At 39.6% G+C, this 17,588-nt stretch overlaps 4 protein-coding genes across 8 annotated transcripts; 1 reads left to right on the top strand and 3 right to left on the bottom strand.

Moving 5' to 3' along the window:
• Positions 1 to 441: 441 nt before the first annotated feature.
• Positions 442 to 1,604, bottom strand: LOC114740853 (60S acidic ribosomal protein P2-2). Of its 2 annotated transcripts, none has more exons than XM_028929098.1 (4): positions 1,538 to 1,604; positions 1,355 to 1,445; positions 846 to 1,078; positions 442 to 724 (listed from the first exon to the last, which is right to left on the bottom strand). In XM_028929098.1, the coding sequence occupies exons 2-4, from the start codon at positions 1,440 to 1,442 to the stop codon at positions 698 to 700; spliced, it is 348 nt and encodes a 115-aa protein (XP_028784931.1). In that variant the 5' UTR covers positions 1,443 to 1,445; positions 1,538 to 1,604; the 3' UTR covers positions 442 to 697. The 2 variants fall into 2 exon arrangements, with proteins under 2 accessions (XP_028784931.1, XP_028784932.1); XM_028929099.1 differs by having other exon boundaries at positions 1,355 to 1,448; positions 1,538 to 1,583.
• A 1,124-nt stretch (positions 1,605 to 2,728) lies between these two features.
• On the top strand, positions 2,729 to 7,070 carry LOC114740792 (light-inducible protein CPRF2). Of its 4 annotated transcripts, none has more exons than XR_003739720.1 (7): positions 2,729 to 3,117; positions 4,146 to 4,328; positions 4,414 to 4,491; positions 5,199 to 5,264; positions 5,465 to 5,530; positions 5,638 to 6,650; positions 6,776 to 7,070. XR_003739720.1 is itself a non-coding variant. In XM_028929022.1 (7 exons), the coding sequence occupies exons 1-7, from the start codon at positions 2,836 to 2,838 to the stop codon at positions 6,431 to 6,433; spliced, it is 1,371 nt and encodes a 456-aa protein (XP_028784855.1). In that variant the 5' UTR covers positions 2,729 to 2,835; the 3' UTR covers positions 6,434 to 7,070. The 4 variants fall into 4 exon arrangements, 3 of the variants coding, with proteins under 3 accessions (XP_028784855.1, XP_028784856.1, XP_028784853.1); XM_028929022.1 differs by having other exon boundaries at positions 5,638 to 6,294; positions 6,395 to 7,070; XM_028929023.1 differs by lacking the exon at positions 6,776 to 7,070 and having other exon boundaries at positions 5,638 to 6,294; positions 6,365 to 6,432.
• Positions 7,071 to 7,579: 509 nt separating this feature from the next.
• On the bottom strand, positions 7,580 to 10,871 carry LOC114740837 (subtilisin-like protease SBT4.15). Its single transcript, XM_028929083.1, has 10 exons — positions 10,785 to 10,871; positions 10,548 to 10,645; positions 10,337 to 10,434; positions 10,075 to 10,218; positions 9,890 to 9,995; positions 9,160 to 9,667; positions 8,708 to 9,036; positions 8,511 to 8,619; positions 8,214 to 8,427; positions 7,580 to 8,139 (listed from the first exon to the last, which is right to left on the bottom strand). Exons 1-10 carry the CDS (start codon positions 10,869 to 10,871, stop codon positions 7,580 to 7,582), a joined length of 2,253 nt encoding a protein of 750 aa, XP_028784916.1.
• A 1,905-nt stretch (positions 10,872 to 12,776) lies between these two features.
• LOC114740793 (GDSL esterase/lipase At5g03610-like) lies at positions 12,777 to 15,308 on the bottom strand. The gene is made up of 4 exons (XM_028929024.1): positions 15,168 to 15,308; positions 14,859 to 15,053; positions 13,937 to 14,208; positions 12,777 to 13,474 (listed from the first exon to the last, which is right to left on the bottom strand). The coding sequence occupies exons 1-4, from the start codon at positions 15,235 to 15,237 to the stop codon at positions 12,953 to 12,955; spliced, it is 1,059 nt and encodes a 352-aa protein (XP_028784857.1). The 5' UTR covers positions 15,238 to 15,308; the 3' UTR covers positions 12,777 to 12,952.
• Positions 15,309 to 17,588: the final 2,280 nt, after the last annotated feature.

The raw sequence follows: 17,588 nt of genomic DNA, 5'->3' as shown, positions 1-17,588 counted from the left end.
ACAATATTAATGGTTCTTAGTGGCCATAAAAGAAAAGCTACTAATGGTTATGAAGTTTGGTTTGGGACTCCTTCATTAGGATGGTTCAATAGTTTATCATTTCGATTTTATTTAAATTTAAATGTAACTTGTTACTCAAAAATTGGCTAGAATTATTCTTTCGTAGATGAAATCCAGTGCGTACTATTCACATTATGTTTACAAAACAATTATTCGCAAGTCATTAAAATACTTGGGTTTTTTGTATAAAAAAACGTAGATTTTGAGTCAAACACTAACTCCTTTTAACCAACTGAAATTTCATGTTTTGAACACTAAATGGAGTGCATCAGCTAACACACTACTTCGCCTGGGGCCTGAACTCCTAGGTGATATTAATTGGCATGCCTTAAATTTTTTAATTACAACATGCTAGTTACAATGTAAAATACGTTATGCCAATTGAAACCTTTCAATGCCAAGACTTCCCATTCACACTGAATTTGCCGCAAAATGAGACGTCAATCAGTCAAAACTTATAACAAGAAACAGCCACACTCCATGATTTATGACTAAATAAATTGTGATTTCACATAAGAAAGGCTTGCACACTTAATTCTTTCACTACAAAAAGATAAATTAACCTGAATGACTTTATATCAAAATTTTAGCAATTAAAATCTCTAGATAGAGAATGTTCCGAAGAAAAGTCGAATAATCAATCAAAGAGACTGAAGCCCATGTCCTGCATCACAAATTGACGATCAAAGAGTCAGACGACAATGGACAGAAGCGAGCTAGAAAAGTAAAACACAGCTAAATTCGTGCAGCTTAATGATGTGTAAAGCGTTCAACAAAGTACTCACATCATCGGATTCCTCTTTCTCCTCAACCTTCTCTTCCTTCTTTGGCTCGGCTGCCGCTGGAGCGGCAGCGCCACCAGCACCGCCAGGTGTGGCGGCCATTGCAACTGCTGCACCACCGCCAGAAGGCACAGAGGCCAACTTTTCCCTACCGCTGGCGATCAGCTCAGTTATGTCTTTGCCCTTGACTTCAGACAGAAGAATTTCAATCCTGTCATCGTCAACCTCTGCTCCCACTGCATGTTCACAAATTATAAAAAATAAGAACCCTCGTTGTCCATGAATCTTCAGTCTTCAAGTTTCTTCAAGTTATTAAATACTCCTCCCGACTTAAATGTAAGACCCGTACACTGCAAAAATGGGCCTTACATTTTGCAAAGGAGTATATATACCACAAAATATAACAATCTGCATTACAAATGCAAACGAGGCGCCAAATGTTTTGGTTTTATAATCCAAAAGCATTATGCAATCCACATTTATACAAATCCTTTAGAGAAGATAAAAGGTACCAGATCCAAGTATGCCCTTGAGATCAGCAGAGGACGGACAGGTGTTCCCGCCCAAAACAGCGAGCAAATAAGCAGCGATCAACTTCATTTTCTGCTAAATCGCGGATACAATATCACAATTAGAGCAGCATTACATCAGACATACTCTTCATAGAGACGAGAAGGGCGGAGAAGAAAGCCTACCTGGCGGGGTGGAGATCGGATCCGGAGTGGACAAAGAAAGAGCAACGGGCGACTTCAAAGGATGACCAGTAAAATCCAGTTTCCGAAATAGCGACACTCTTATACTAGGGTTTCTTTTTACTGCCCGAATCTGCCTTTCGTGGACCAAAAAATGGAGCCCAGACCTAACGTGGGCCTAGTTCTTTTCACTAGGGGCTTTTTTTTTTTGTTAAAACATAGATATCTTCTATTGAAGGCAATCTTATTCGAAGAACTGTCGGGCACTAAATGTGAGCACCTCTCTTAGAAGGGATTTCAAACCTTGGTTCGTCATGTTATGAAGAACTAACTTTTTTCGCTAGATCCAATCCTCATTGGTAACCTTGGTTAGCTTTTATTTATTACCATAAGTGAATTCTCCCAGCTTTGGGCCGAAAAAGAAGGAAGTCCATTAAGAGAATTGAACACCCCCCGGGGGGAAAAGAACATACTTTTCAAGTTAGCTTTTTTATAACCAAAAATATATTTTATTCTTTATTCCACTTGCATACAAATGGTACCTGTTTTTTTTCCATTTAATTCTTTTTTCCATCCCTTTTCCGATAAACAAAACTGGTCAGTTCCTAAATCGTGAAATTTACCCAAAATAAGTTTATAATTATAAAAAGAGAAAAGCAATTTTTTTTTGCAGGTATAAGTATTCGAAACATTGTTAAATGCTAAATATAGACACTTTTTTTAATAAAAATTCAAATATTGATTTATCATGTTATAAAAAGCTAGTTTTTTTACTAGACCCAACTTCATTAAAAAATGCAATTACAAAAAAGAAAGAAGGAAAAATAGAAAGGCAGGTTCTGTGGTAAAATGGGCCTGAAACAAGGCTGAACTTGGTCCAGCATCACACTTCATGTTTTGTTATCCGTTTGTTGAGGGGTCGTGGCTCAGATAAAACGAAGAAGAACATGATTGATCAGCCGCTCAATTACCGTTTCCATGCTAAACCGTTGAGGAGGGGGGCCGACTTTTGCAATGCGGGAATTCGCCTACGTGGTCAAATTCTGAAACGTGGCAAGCACAGATACATGGGCCTTTCCTCATAAAGATGTCGAGTTGTGAGCTGGCATGACACGTGGCATTCATATACAATCTTTGGCCTCCTTCTGCTAACCAGTAACAACACCTCCTCCGCCTTCCTTCCCTTGCTTTTCTCTCTCTCCCTCGCTCGGTTTGCAGTTCCCTCCCTTTGTTACCTTTACTTTCCCGCACTGCCATACTTCTTCTCTCTATCTTTGAGCGGTCTCTCTCTGTTTGTGCCAATGGAATCAGAGAAGCGCTTTGCAAGCAGCTCTGCTTCTACGTCCGCGTGGGCGGAGAGGTTGGGTGGCGAGGCGGATCGGTTGGTTAAGACGGAGATTGAAGCGGCGGAGACTCTCGCAGACTTGGCCCGCTTGGCGATGCGTGAGACTGCCTCTGACTCCGGAGAGAAACAGTGCAAGAAAGGCAAACAAGGCAAGAGGCGGCTCTCCTGCGAGTCACCGACTGATGACTCGGGGTTGAACGGGCTCGACTCAGCCTCCAAATGTCCGGATCTCTCTCGGGTCAGTTTTATTGGATCCGTGTTAGACCCTTTCATTTTAATTTTCTTTATACAAGTCACACATTTGTAGTAAAAAAAAAATTGTGGTCCCAATCTAGTGATTTAACTAAACATGGATATAACAATATTTTTAAGTTTTGAATATTGATAGAAAATTACAAACTAATAATAGTATATGCTAGTCGTTAGTTTGGAAAAGGAACCAGTCAAATCACTATTTACATTATAACTGTAGATGATTCAGTTTTCCGAAATTGATCAAACCATAAGAACAGAGCAAAGATTCTTCCGCTGTTCTGAACGACAACTATGTGCTAAATTCTTTGCCACATTATGTGAATATATGCCCCGGCAAGAAGGAATTCTATTTGGGTACAAGTCATAGACTCCTATTCAAACTCGCCTACAAATTTAGTCTTTATCCTGGATGTTAGGAGATATGGCAGTATATAAAGTATTTCTAGTTGCATTCTCCAAGTTCGAGTGAAAGTTCTATGATTCGTCTCCTAGTGGATGACTCTTAATGTCTCTACCCACTTCTGCTCCATTGCAACCAGCTCTACTATCACCTCATAAACAAAGAGCTGGCTAATTTGATTTCACTTATTTATAAAAAAAAAAAAAAAAACACTTCATTGGCGCAGTAAAATTTTATCTCAACGCCATTGCCCCTACGTTATATACTTTTAGTATATCATAAGTGAACTGTCGTGACTGAGAAATCTTTAATGAAAGTAACTAACCTTACCAAACCCTTTTGGAAATTTTCAGGACATGTAATCTATACTGTAGTGTTGTTAATGGAACGCAAACGGCTGATCAGTGGCAGCCATTCGTCTTCTCATGTTTGGTTTCCTCATTTCAGTTTTCATTAATTATCAATCATGTCTTGATTTTAAAGATAAAATTTCAACTTCTGGAAACGTGGTAGGCCTTAAGTCGTACAAATACAAGAAATACGAAGGCATGACCAAGTTGTGTACTATTTCATGCAAGAATTTAGAAATATATGTAATGAATTTATGGCAGGATCAAGCTGTTGAAGGTCACCAGCCACATCAAATATCCGCAAGTGAAACGAAAAAGATTCAACAGGATGTCTGCTTAAGAGAAGTGAAGACGGAGCAGGATGCTGATTTAGCCAAGACAAGCACCGTGTGCACAAGTTACTCTTTGGTTGGCTGCAGTAAGTCAAGGCGAAATTTAACTGAGGTACAAGAAGCTTCGAATGTATTTGATTACAATATTGACCTTAATCGATTAATGATAATAGAACTCTTATGGGCTCTCTGCTCAGGAAGAAAAGGAGGCACGGAGGATACGCAGGGTATTGGCAAATAGGGAGTCAGCTAGGCAGACAATTCGCCGTAGGCAGGTACTAGAAAGGGGTAAATTAAATTCTGTAAGAATTGATTCTGAAATGCTCACAATAAATCTGAAAAAAGGGGGAAAAATTGTGCTGTGTATAATTTATATTTCCAATATTTGACTTTATAACTTGCGCCTAACAGCTCAGTTGGTCTGTTTATCTACGGACCTGCATCTGTCTGAGCTTTTTAATCATCATTCCATTTTTTTCCTGTTTTCTTGTAGCAACTGAGGGGGGATTTTGAGATCAAGTATTTCATCCTTTATCAATTGGGCATGCTTATATGCACTGGCCTGTTAAATCGATGTGGTGATACTCTTAAATGTTCCTCTGGCAAGTGAATTTGTTAGCGATCCTTGAATTGCACGTCACATGCCATTTCTTGGAACTCACTTCAAAGATGGAGAACAGTCCCCCCCCCCCTTCTATTTTGTTTGCTACTAATGATGGCGTGTTTTTAAACTCTCATGTTCCCAGAGACAGAAGTTTTAACCTTTTATTTATTAATATCTAATAATCTGAAATCTGTAGTTCTGGTATATGTAAAGCCACTGCAAGCTTGATTGCCGTAGCACCTCTATAATTTGATTGGATTCTAATACATTTATGTTTCTGAATTTTTTATGACAAGAATAAAACTTCGTATAATTCCCAAACTTTTTAATTGCTCAGGCAAATTTCTTTTCTGACCATTTGTATGAATACTTTTCCAGGCACTCTGTGAGGAGTTAACCAGAAAAGCTGCCAATTTGGCGCTGGAGAATGAAAGCCTGAAAAAGGTATAGAACTATCATTTATCTGTCATCTTGTTAAACAGCCAATTATGTCTTCCTGTCGATCTGCCATCTTAATCCTTCTCATAATTGGATGAGGCGGTGACCTTAGATATTTTTGTTTGATTAGATCTGAATGTATTTTCCTCTTTGATGTTTATTTAACCATCAAGCCTTTCACGTTTGGCATCATTTCTGGCAAAAAGGAGAAGGAGTTGGCTTTGAAAGAGTACCAATCTTTGGAGAACACAAATAAGCACTTGAAGGCACAAGTAAGAGATTTTTACACGATACTTACCTGTATAGACATTCAATAACTCTTTTGCTCATAGAATGAAAAGGATAAAAATAAAGTGATGAAATTTTCTTTCACGTGCAGATAGCCAAGTCAGTGAATACCATGGCGGATAAAACTCCAGATGAGCATGACTTGCCTGCATCTGAGATTACGTCTTCATCCACGAGTAGTGGTCCATGGTTCCTTTGTAGCCATTTCCCAGTAACACAGTTATTTTGGCCTTCTGTCATCCAGTCTTCCAATCCTGTTCAATCTCAGCATACGCCTCATGGTTCCGCACCCATACCATCAAATATTTCTTTACCGTTTTCTTCTGAGTCTGACTTATGCCACAAAGAAAATAACCTTATACAGGACAATGAAATACAAAATCCATTATACCTGTTTCCGTATCCTTGGTTCTTCCCACCTCCAGAGTCTGGACATGGACAGGCGCCACTCTCTGTTGGCCTTAAAAATAAACAAGATGGGTATCCTGTAGGTAAACCATGTAGTATTAATTCAACTCCAAATACAGTGACAAATAATGACAATCAGGCTACTTTACCTTTCAAAATTAAAACAGAAGCTTCTGGCTGGACAGAAGTCAGACCTATTGATGACCCAAATCACGCCACTCCTAATTTTTCTTTGGATGGAGATGAGCAGCAAAGAGGATGTCACATTATGGAAAGATATCATCCTGCTGTTGTCAAGGAAGAACATGGCTTTAAGATACATCCTGCACCCGATACTGAGGTATCTTCAACAGTTTCTCATACTGCAAATTCTTTGCTGGAAAAGAAACAAGAACAAGTCATATACTCAGGTAAAAATCTAGTGGATGCAATTGCTGCAGCTGAGGCAAGGAAGAGGAGAAAGGAGCTTACAAAGCTGAAAAGCATCCACAGTCGCCAATGTCGGTTGCAATGTTGACTTATAAGTCAACATAATTAAAAAATTTAAGGGGAATATCCGTTACCAGCGCTTCTGGAGTTTCTTATCTCTTGATAAAAAGAAATGATTGGAAATCGAGCAGGACGCCTGACCATAAATAGTGGAGGCCAATGAAGGAAGAGAGGCAAAGTTCAGAACGCTCTCTGACAGCGTTGAAGGTTTGAGATTATCTCCTTCCATTTTGTTTTCCTATTTCCTTATTGTAGGAAGGTTGCCAAAAGTTTCGGTGACCATTTTTTCGACTTTAGGTAGTTATTTTGATAATGGTTTGAGGATAATTCAGGGTTTCCGACAAGCACACAAAAACGTGCAGGAGGATGGACAGGATACAGTACTTTTTATCCCGTCATTGAGATTTCTTTCAGCGGCAGACAGATTCTTAAGAACCTTGAGCTCGAAATACACTAGTTCAGTTAGCCAGGTCTCCTAATGTATATACAAATTATTTGTTCTGCAAAATAATTTATGTGAATATTCTATTATGCTTCGTAGCATGGATATCTACCTGGATAGCCGTTTGATTCGCAATGCTGTGTTTTTTTTTTTTGGGTGCTTTGAAGGATATTAGTTTCACAGAACTGCTGTTCATTAACTTGAAATTTTATTTTAAATATTTTTTTTCAAAATTTCTTTTTAATAAGCATATAATCTAAAATAAATATAATCTCTTAACTAAAAGTTGTTTCTAAAATAATTTTTTATTTGAAAAATTATTAGTTAAAATTTTAAATTTAATATATTTCAATGGTATTAATTTTACTGTAGCGATTATGGTGCTTGACACTTACTCGAGCAGAAATCATGTGATAGGAGTGGGCATTCCACATCCCAATATTGGGCCCCAGCCTATGTTCGAGTTGCTTGGATCGTTTCGGTTTCATTTTTTCATGTAATGCTATGATGGCTTGAAAAACAATGGCGGGATCATCACGCAACGCCCCCTCGCACTTAAGACGCCCAAGAAAAAAAAGGCAAGTTAAGGTGAAGTTTGAACGTCAATGGATCCAAATGAAAATGGAAAACGAAAATCTTTAAAAGTTAGTTTTTGAAGTTATGAAGTAGGGGTACTGCTACTAGACCTAGAAGCTTAAGTTGTAGTAGGTGGAAAAGGAGGCCTATATACAATAATGGGACTTCTAACATTGTGTTTAGAGTCATTCCACTCAAGCAATGCAGACAATATCAGCTTCTCGTTTGGCATTGGAGACCCCTTGAGCATAACCTTGAATATCTTTGTTTGGTGCAACTGGGTAAACTGCAACTTATTTGGTATAACTCGTACCGACAAGCCCCTGGGTGCTGTGACTTTAGCCTTGTACGTCGAAGTCCCATATCCCACATTCGTCACCGTTCGATGAAACACTGCCGAAATGCTAGAATTATGGGTCGCCAGGGAGATATGCATGGTGGGGTAATTGATTCCATCAATGCCTTGTGGAGGTTTAACGGTGGAGCAATTGACCCTTTTGCTTCCAACTAGTAGACCAATGACGGTGTTGTTGTAACCGCGCTTGCATAGGAAAGCAACATAAGAGTCGATTTTAATGTCGTACACTAGCCCAGGATGCAGTGCTCCTGTTGGATTAATCTGTCCAGACCCTGATCCCAACTCTGCCAGCTTGTCTCGGCCAATTTTCAAGGGAGTGGCTGAATCGTAGAGATGAAAATAGAAGGTTAATCAGTGAAGAAGTGGATTAGTGTGATACAAGAGGGATTCTCACCGGTGGTCATGAGAGCAGATTTGACAGCAGCAGGAGTCCAGTCTGGGTGGAAGGACTTGACATAAGCCGCAGCTGCAGTGACATGTGGGCACGACATAGATGTTCCAGATAGTATATTGAAGAGGGCGTGCCTCATGTCTTCAGGGTACCCTGTTATGGTTGTCAGTTTGGAATAAGAAGCCAGGATGTCCACTCCCGGAGCAGCTAAGTCGGGCTGTCCACAAAACGTAGAAACTTACACTTCTCAAACCAGAGGGAGAAAAGAAAGATAACAAGAGAGAGATATAGGGGGATCACCTTGAGGATGTTGGGGCTGAGAATATGAGGACCCTTGGATGAGAAGGAAGCAAGAAATGGAGCCGGGACTCTTTTAGTTGTTGTCTTGAATATGGCAGCTCGAGGATTCCTGAATTTCTTGAATCTTATTCAAACTTGAAGTTGTAATATAATCAAGTTAGCTAATGGCCTAATAAGTGCTAGTGAAAGAAATATACTTGGTGGAATTGATGTATAGCTCAATGGCTTTGCCCGCACTAAAGGCCTCCACGAAGGTTCCTGGGATAAGCGTGGTGACGGAGACGTCTGTTGGCTCCGGTATGTCCATAATGGTCCCTACGCCTCCTAATTCTTCGATGACGTAGTCCTGGCCGCCCATTCCATCAAGGCAGTACACAATCCTCCCCTTCACTTTTTCCTTGCTCAGAGTCCCATATTCACAAGCACTGGCATTTCCAAAGCCTTCTCTGCTGTTGTTGCTGGCAAGGGCTCCACTAGTCAAAGGATACATCATCTTCCCAGGTGAAAAGGTATTAATGGACAGTCCCTGCCAACCCAATACAATAACCAATTCAATGGTTTTTTTCTTGCGTGAAGTTTAAGGATCAAGATCTGTATACGAGTTTCAATTAAACACTCAAGTGACCATTGCGTTTTCAATAGTACTTACTGTAACTTTCTTGCCGTTTCCGAGGGCAACCTCAGTAGTGAACTGCCTATCAGTAATAGAAGCAGCCACCGTGAGAATCCATGGAGCAACGTTCTCGACAGTCATGGGGCTAGGACCGTCATTCCCGGCGGAGCAAGAAGTGAGAATCCCCATTTTCATTGCATGAAATGCTCCGATGGCTATTGGGTCCTTGAAGAACTCCCTGGATGCGCCACCTACAGACACCGATATGAAGTTGACTCCATCAGCGATGGCGTCATCGAAGCCAGCCAAGATGTCCATGTCGCTGCATCCTATGCTCCAGCAAACTTTGTATACGGCAATGCGAGCGGATGGGACGCCGCCGCGTGCGGTGCCTTTCCCCAAGTCATAGAGACTAGCTCCGGCCACTGGCACGCCTGCCACTGTGGCTGCCGTGTGGGTGCCGTGGCCCTCATCATCCACTGGACTGAGATTCGCATCATAGGGACCTTCACCCAGATTGTAGTATTTTGCTCCAATCACCTTACTGGGTATCGCAAGTTAAAAAGGAATCAGCACTGTAATCAAGTCTTGTACTACTAGGAATTTGGATCTTATCATGCGGTAGAATGGTAAAAAGGTAAATTTAGAATCTTTTTTTTCCAAGCTATTTGTGATTCATAACTTGCCTATTTTCCATATGATTATCATGATATATCCCACAATCTAAATCCCATTCCCATGCACACGTTAAAGAAGGAATTAATACTTGTTGCAGCCTGTGAAGTTAACTCCCGTGACACATTTGCCCTTCCATCTGCGTGGAGGAGGTCCGTACCCTTCGTCGTTGAAACTAGGGCAATCCATCCAGATACCTGTGCACACGTTTTAAATATATACCATCTTCATTCTAACGGAATTAACTGTTACACAACTCCACTACAAAACATTCACCTGTATCCAACATGCCCACAATGATATGGCTCTCGACGTTGGAGCGTCTCTCCACTCCGAGGGGCATTCCCAGAAAATCCCATGACCTTGTTGTGTGTAGTTTTCGCACCGTGTTTGGAAACACAGACACCACACCCTCCTTCTCTGCATTAATAATCCCACAAATGCGGAATATTTGCATACTTTCAAGTTCTGTCTCAAATTAATTAGAGTGCCAGAAATTTCACTTTGTAGCCAGCTAGTAATTAAAATGGAGGAATACCTTCAAGTTTCTCTGCTTCGTGTGGCAATAGATGTGCCACGAATCCGTTGAAGCTCTTACTATAGCTGTGTATTTTGGACTCTCTGGCTAACTGATGGCTGTAGAATGTTAAGGACAACATAAATAGACTTTTATAATCAACATGTGCTTTTAAAATGAAACGTGTGTCTGGAAAGCCCGTTTAATTCTACTCGAGAACAGGGATTATTACTCTCCAATTGCAGCCTCCAGCAAGTTGTAATGTTGGGATTCTACGGCATTGGTTCTAGTAGCCTCCTCTGGCAGGTGCCCCATGTACACAATGTATGGCTGTTTTTGTTTTCCACAAATTTTGTGTTTAGTATATATTTGCACATGCTTCGCTCAAGCAAAATACGACAAACAAGTAACTTTATTCGTCACCAATATCAGTTACCATTCAATACGTAGTTTAGGTTGTCGGCCTTACCTTTCTTTCATCTTGGCTTGATGCTTGGATCAGTATGAGCAGAAAACAGAGAGCGAACAACAGTTGTGTACAATCACGTAACTTCATTGTATGGTAATAATAGAATCTACTGCGAAATAACATTGATGTTTGTTGCTGTGCACTGATGGAAAAGGGAGAGCTTGTTGGTGTGAATTTATAAATGTATTTTCATATAAATATTTTACAACGGCACTGACCGCAGATTATGCAGCGAAGAGTATAATAGAGGAGCAAACTAACACGGTCTAATACTGAGAATCTGGTGGCTTAAGTTTCGGATCTTCAAGTAGTTCAAGCATAGCCGCCTTCAGTGTTGCGTATTCCGAACCGGACATAAGCAGAAAACCGCCAGTAACGGCCATGTGTCCCATTAGCATCATGAAAATAAAGGCCATTGCAACGGTTAACGACTCTTGCCGGATGAGCCACGGTGGTTTGACCAAGCCCAACTCACCGATCTACGCCAACAGAGAGTGGGCGTAAAGGTAATTAAATTTGCCTTTTTATCTGGTCAAATGCTAAATGCCTCCGTTGTTTAATCCCTGAATTTTAGGGATGTAAGAATAAATCTGAGTAAGTGCAACTATTTAGTTGCTGGACCTTGCAAATATATACGACTGAATCTCTGATCTCTAAAATTTTTTACTTGCCAGTTACTACTCAGTCCCACAGTATATGATCCACAGATTAAAGAGTTGTCCATATAAAACTGACGGGTTAAATTGTAAACTTATTAGCGGAGTAAATAGTTAAAACGTATGTCTTTCTAAACAAAGAGTGAGAATACGACTCTAAACGTGATAAATGCCTGCATGGGAAGTATGAGATCTCAAAAGGAATCTGATTTTGGTTTGTCACAAATCATGTTGCAGTATGCTCCCACAATTATATTCTCAGTATCAAATACTCCTCCGGTTCTTAATATAAGATCCATTTAACTAATTTGATTAGATTAAGGAAGTTAGTAAGTTAGTTAATTATAAGAAATGTGACACATTTTTTCTAAAACACTATAATCATCTTTCTTAATTAATACCCCCTCTCTTCTTTTTACTTGATTATGGTTGAGAGAATATCCTAAGGTAATTTAAAAAAATTAATAAACATGAGAAATAGGTCTTATATTTAAGACAAAAACCAACTCAACAATTAGGTCCTATATTAAATACAGGGGAGTATTATGGCTCCCCGAATGTGTTCAATAGCGATTGACATATGAAACCATGGTAAAGTTAGAAAACAAGAAGGGTGGAAGACTATTGGAGCACTCTGTTTTCACGGTTCGACTTAATAAACTACGCAGAAGACATCCGAATCTGCGTCGGCAAACTTCATCGTTTTTTTCATATGACGGTGAGTTAAACTAATTCATGAAGAGTGGGGTGACGTTGGTTAAGAAATTAAAATGTTACTGCGTAAATTATATTCAACTTTTGGATCTCTCATCGATCTAATCATATTGATCGATGGCGTTACAATACAATGAAAACAGTTTTAAAAAACAAGACGATCCGATTCCTTCATGTGAAGGGAACTAATCACAGCTCTGCTTAATGGTTTTCCAAGTCCAGACGAATACTGTCGATGAACTTGCATCGCCCCCTCACATGTGCATGTCTGTAAAGTGATCTTACAGATCAGGGGAAGCTACTGATCAGAATATTTTCTCCAAATAGACTTTTATCATTGAAAAGCGAAAAGGAAAGAAACGAAAAAAAATAAATAAACAAACAGAGAATCTGGCAACAAATTTACTGATTCGTGTACTTATAAGCAGCTTAACTCTTAAGTTAATTGGAACAGTCATATATGTATTTATTGGAGGGGATGGTGGGTGCGGGTAAGACAGCTGAGTGAGAGGATAAGGAAAAGATGCATTCCAGAAAGCATATTTTCCTTTAAAAAAAAATAATAAATTCAATTCGCACATGACATATATAGAACATGAGCACCCAACAAATCGGAAAATACTTACAAATGACAAGAACAACTAATAACGTAACTGATTAAACAAATGGAAGGGGCATATTATTATTATTACAAACAAACAGAAGAACCGGTGATCAATATGACAACAGACATAGACCCCCCCCCCCCCCAAATTTATTTTGTAGGGTGAAAATGAGTTTGAGGGAAAAGATCAGAGACTAGCATTGGAGTTGTTGAAGAGCATTGGTGGCCCGCAAGTTATTATAAACGGCACGCCATCCAGCTTGCGTTGGGTGCACCAAATCCCAAAAGAAAGCCGACTCAGGATCGTCACAAACTGTGTATTTCTTGGCCATGGTCTTCTCGTCCACGCTGCCGCACGAGTACTGGCTGCTCACACCAACGCAGCAAGGCTTGAAGTGGTTCTCTATGTTATGGGTGGAGGGGTGGTTCAGTACGGACATGAAACTGTCGTAAAGGTCCAGAACGACAACGATGGAATTGTCGTTGGCTTCTTCCTTCAATTTGGCCAGACCTTGGCTTAAGAGGGTGTTGTGGAGAGTGGCGAAGCTGTTAAAGGTGGAGTTGCACCGCGAAAATGACGATGAAGCTGTCGTCTGAGGGAGGCACCCTAGGGGTTGAAGACCACTCACTGCAATTTTCTTCACTCCCAATCCATGGATTCGAGCAACATTTTTAAGCGTCTGGTTCACCACCGACGCAATAAACGCCTGCGCCCCCTATTCACGTTCATACAAATCATGCAAACGTATCAGCTATCTATATGTATATTCGACATCAATTCTGAGACTATATAAAATCTAGATATATACAATCAAGCCTGACGCGTGTCTCTTAATTAATGTATCAACTACACACACAGATATATATATATATATATATATATATAATTTTCCTATACCGACGATTTTTAGGTTTATTTGTTTGGGGCTACATGCTCGTAGCTGAGCGCCTTGTTTTCTTCCGGATGGTGGAACCCACCGATCAGTGAAATGAATCAAAAATTTGGAAAGAGCCATGTGATAATGAAATTTGAATAAAATATGGCTGAACAGTGGACGCATACGTCTTCTAGCAACGATATAACAAGTCCAATATGTATGTAATTGGCATTTTTTCTGCAGAGAACGGAAATTAAGATTCGCTGAAAGTAATTAAATATTCGTGACATGGAAATTTACCTCAGCGGTGCCGTTTGTGGCGAGATAAAAACTGTAATCGTTGCCGGCGACGGAGACGAGAGCGACGGAGTTGTCGAGGTCAGCGGAGGCGAACACTTTGTCTGTGATGAGACCTTGGAAGAAATCGATCTGGACAGTCATATTTGGGAAGTGAGCAGCGGTATTGAAAACCCCCGTGCCACCATATGCAAAGTTCATGCCGTATTTCACATATTGTGGCATCAAATTTCTCATTCTGTAAGGCAGCGGCGACCTCACACCCAAATACTTAGCTGCACGTAATCCCATTCATTATATTAATTAATCATTAATACTCTAAAATCAAAATATTGTTGAATTCTCAGACTTTTCTTTTCGTCAAGTAACTCATTGTATATATTTTCTTGCTAGCGCGGTTGTAATCAAAGCGATAAGGACGACAATGCCCAGTGCTTTTTACTAGCTACTGCAAAGGCCTAGCTGGCACCGCTGACGATAAAAGTTTACGGGGATAAACGCAAAAAAAAAAAAAAAAAAAAAAGGCCAGAGATAGAGCTGCTTTATTAGTAATGCAGATTGGATTCTAAAGCTAGTGCTAACTACTTAGTGATGTACTTTGTGTATATTAATTTTTTAGGAGGACTTGAGAGAGACTGAGAAAAGGGGGCATTTCTAATAATTTGATATGGAAAATAGAGAAAGGTGCCACTGAGCACAGAGGCATTCAGATGGATAGTTTAAAAAGAGAAAGGAAAAGTGGCGGGCCAGCAAAGAAATGAACCCCACCTTTAAAACTATACACATATATCTGTTAAAACAAATTATATGAATCGTCACTGAGTTTTCTACCAAAGCAGCCCAAACACACGACCATACTTTTCTGACAAAGGTGAAGACGCAGAAAGACGAAGAAGAAAGCAGATATGAAAGTCGAGGCATATACCAAGAAAATCACTGAGGACTCTGCCGTCGGAGAAACGGCCGGCTGGTTTTCCGGGAAAGGTGACTCCATACGGCTGTTTCCAGGAACTCCCCACATCTCTCCCAACATTGCCGGTATCTACATACGAGTCCCCAAAGACGAACAACTTTGTCGGATTCTGCAGATTACGAGCTTCTGCTTCCAATCCCAAGTGTTCTGCATGTACCGGAGTTAAAAGAATATAATCCGCTTTTTTCAGTTAGAGAATATAAGTGAAAGAGACGAACATGTCATGCACTCGTAACGGAAGTGTGAAGGAAGAATATTTACCGGAGAGGACTATGAGTAGTAGAAGAGGAAGAAGAAGGGACAGTGGACGATGAAGTGAAGCCATAAGCATGTAGGGTTTGGAGTATATAGCTAGGTGGAGGGGAGTGTAGGGACGATACAGCGGAGGCGGTTCAAGAAAAGGGAAGAGAGCTGGACAGGTAGAAGGAGAGAAGAGGATATAATGATGCACGGCACGCCCAGGACAGAGGCTTGCCTTTTATAGTTGAAAATTCATTCAACCTTACAGCCTCCGATCCTCCTAGATCGGGTCATTTCTTTTCTTTTCTTTTTTTTTTGGTCCAAATAGCTGGGCTTGTGTAAGCGTCTAGCCGTCTAGTAATGACCAATAATAAAAATTAATCTTTATTGTTTTCCCATTATTTATATTTTATGCGTTTACTCTTTACCAGATCTCCCCGCCAAAAATTCTACTTTAAATATGGAGGTCATCTGTCCCCAATTTTACATTACGTTAATGTGCGCATGCGTGCTGCTTGCGGAATTTAATTTCAACTATCAATATTTATATAAATGTTAGTTACATAACAGCTTTTTTTTTACGGAGAATTACAGTAATGTGAAGAAAAATAATTACTAAAAATTTCCAATAACAATCTAAATAGCCTGTAATGACAAGTTTCAGAATAGAGAATGACAACTTTTATGACTTATTTTGTAATTATTTTTTTTGGACTTTATTGTAATTTTTTTTTACTACTAGTTAAACAGAAGCTGGCCCATTTTAATTCTTAAAATTTGCAAAATCAATCTGCTAAAGCTTGGTTGTCAATCTTTTTGTCGAGCAATTTGATACATGCTATTAATAGAGATACATATTTTCGTATTCCGCCAAGAGAAGTGAAGTTTGATTGTCACGTCCATTTCATCCGTTTTTGTGGTTTGTATTATTATTTGGTGATTCTGATCAACTGGTATATTTCTCACATATAATCAGTATTAATTCAATTAGATTCGGGTTCTTGCGCATCGCACGAAAGAAATGCTCGTTAATGCTCGAATTAAACTACAAGAATTAGGAGGTCATCATTCTGATTGCCCTGTGATTATAATAATCAGAGTGGGGTGCAAGTTGAGGCATATGATATATATATATATATATATGCGTGAAACCGTGGAAGCCTTCTCCTTTGTTGGCCAAGACTGTGAGATTTTGCTGGTCAATTTATATGTATATTATAGTGCCATCAATTATTTAAGTACTGGAACGCCCTGAATCTTTGATCCACGTTCAAATTGGAAAATCCCGGTTTTCCAGTGAAGAACTAACAATTTCTTTTGGTCAGTCGAAGAAACAATCAATCAATTCAAATATTCAATAACGCTTTTTTTCCGCCAAGCGGTCTGTGCTACGATTTTGACGAAGAACATGAGATTCTTTCAGTGCATTTAAATTATGAAAAATTGTTCAAACGTTTCAGGTTAAAAATTAAACATAGAAATATCACAATTTTTTTTCACGAGTTTTACGCGTTTAAGTTAACGCGGCTCGATTTATAAAATGTGAAAGTTTGATATAATAAGGCGTCATTGTCACATGATTTATATTAGGGACAAACCAGAAAATAAAAATTAAGGGGCAGGTTAATGTTCGAAACTGTATTTAATATTATATATATTATTCCATGTAAACTGGCACGTGTGATTGATGGACTTCTTATTCATAATTATTCAAGAGAACTTTGCGTTTGGTAAAAAATGAGAAAAGAAAAGAACAAGGAGGCCGAAACAGAGCACTCTCCAAAATACAAATTTTCTTATGTCAGCGCGGACAGATTATATATTGGTAACAGCTTAATGAAAGAATGGAGAGAAAGGTGAGCGGAGAATGATAGGCGGCACCTGATCATTGACTCGCTGGCGAACCAAATCAAAATATAGAGTAGGAAATGAAAGAAAATGGCCAATTAATATTAGTATGACAAATCTCAAGGTCGTTCTTTTTGTCATGCCTAAACATAATATAATCCAAATCCGCCCAATAGGGTCTTGTCATCGGGGCTGCGTTCACAGGCTGCCAGGTGAGGACGCGTAGATTCGTCATCCCTCATTAATTCCACGGTCATGGCCTGTCTCTTCCACGAATGCGAGAGGTGGGTTGAGTCGGGATGACTTGGGCCGAGTTTATTTTTGGGCCTCAGAAACACCATCACCCGAAAACAACATGGTTTGTTTCAGGCCCAAAGAATGGTCTGTCCCTATTTTGTAGGTTACGTGCGGCCTCATCTACAGACTTTAGTGCATAAATAGTCCATGGAAATTCATCCCATTATTCTGTTTTGGTTTTTAAGGGCAGGAGCCCTCATTTGTACCACCACCAACAAAAAATTAAAAAAAAAAGAAAAAGAAGGCAGGGTTACATCATTTATAAACTATAATCAACACAATTTTTCTTAAAATGCA

This window comes from Neltuma alba, unplaced genomic scaffold, assembly GCF_004799145.2.
Source record: "Neltuma alba isolate B1F8T4 unplaced genomic scaffold, ASM479914v2 tig00003187_pilon, whole genome shotgun sequence".
Lineage (NCBI taxonomy): Eukaryota > Viridiplantae > Streptophyta > Magnoliopsida > Fabales > Fabaceae > Neltuma > Neltuma alba.
This window is presented reverse-complemented; position numbering and strand designations above follow the sequence as displayed.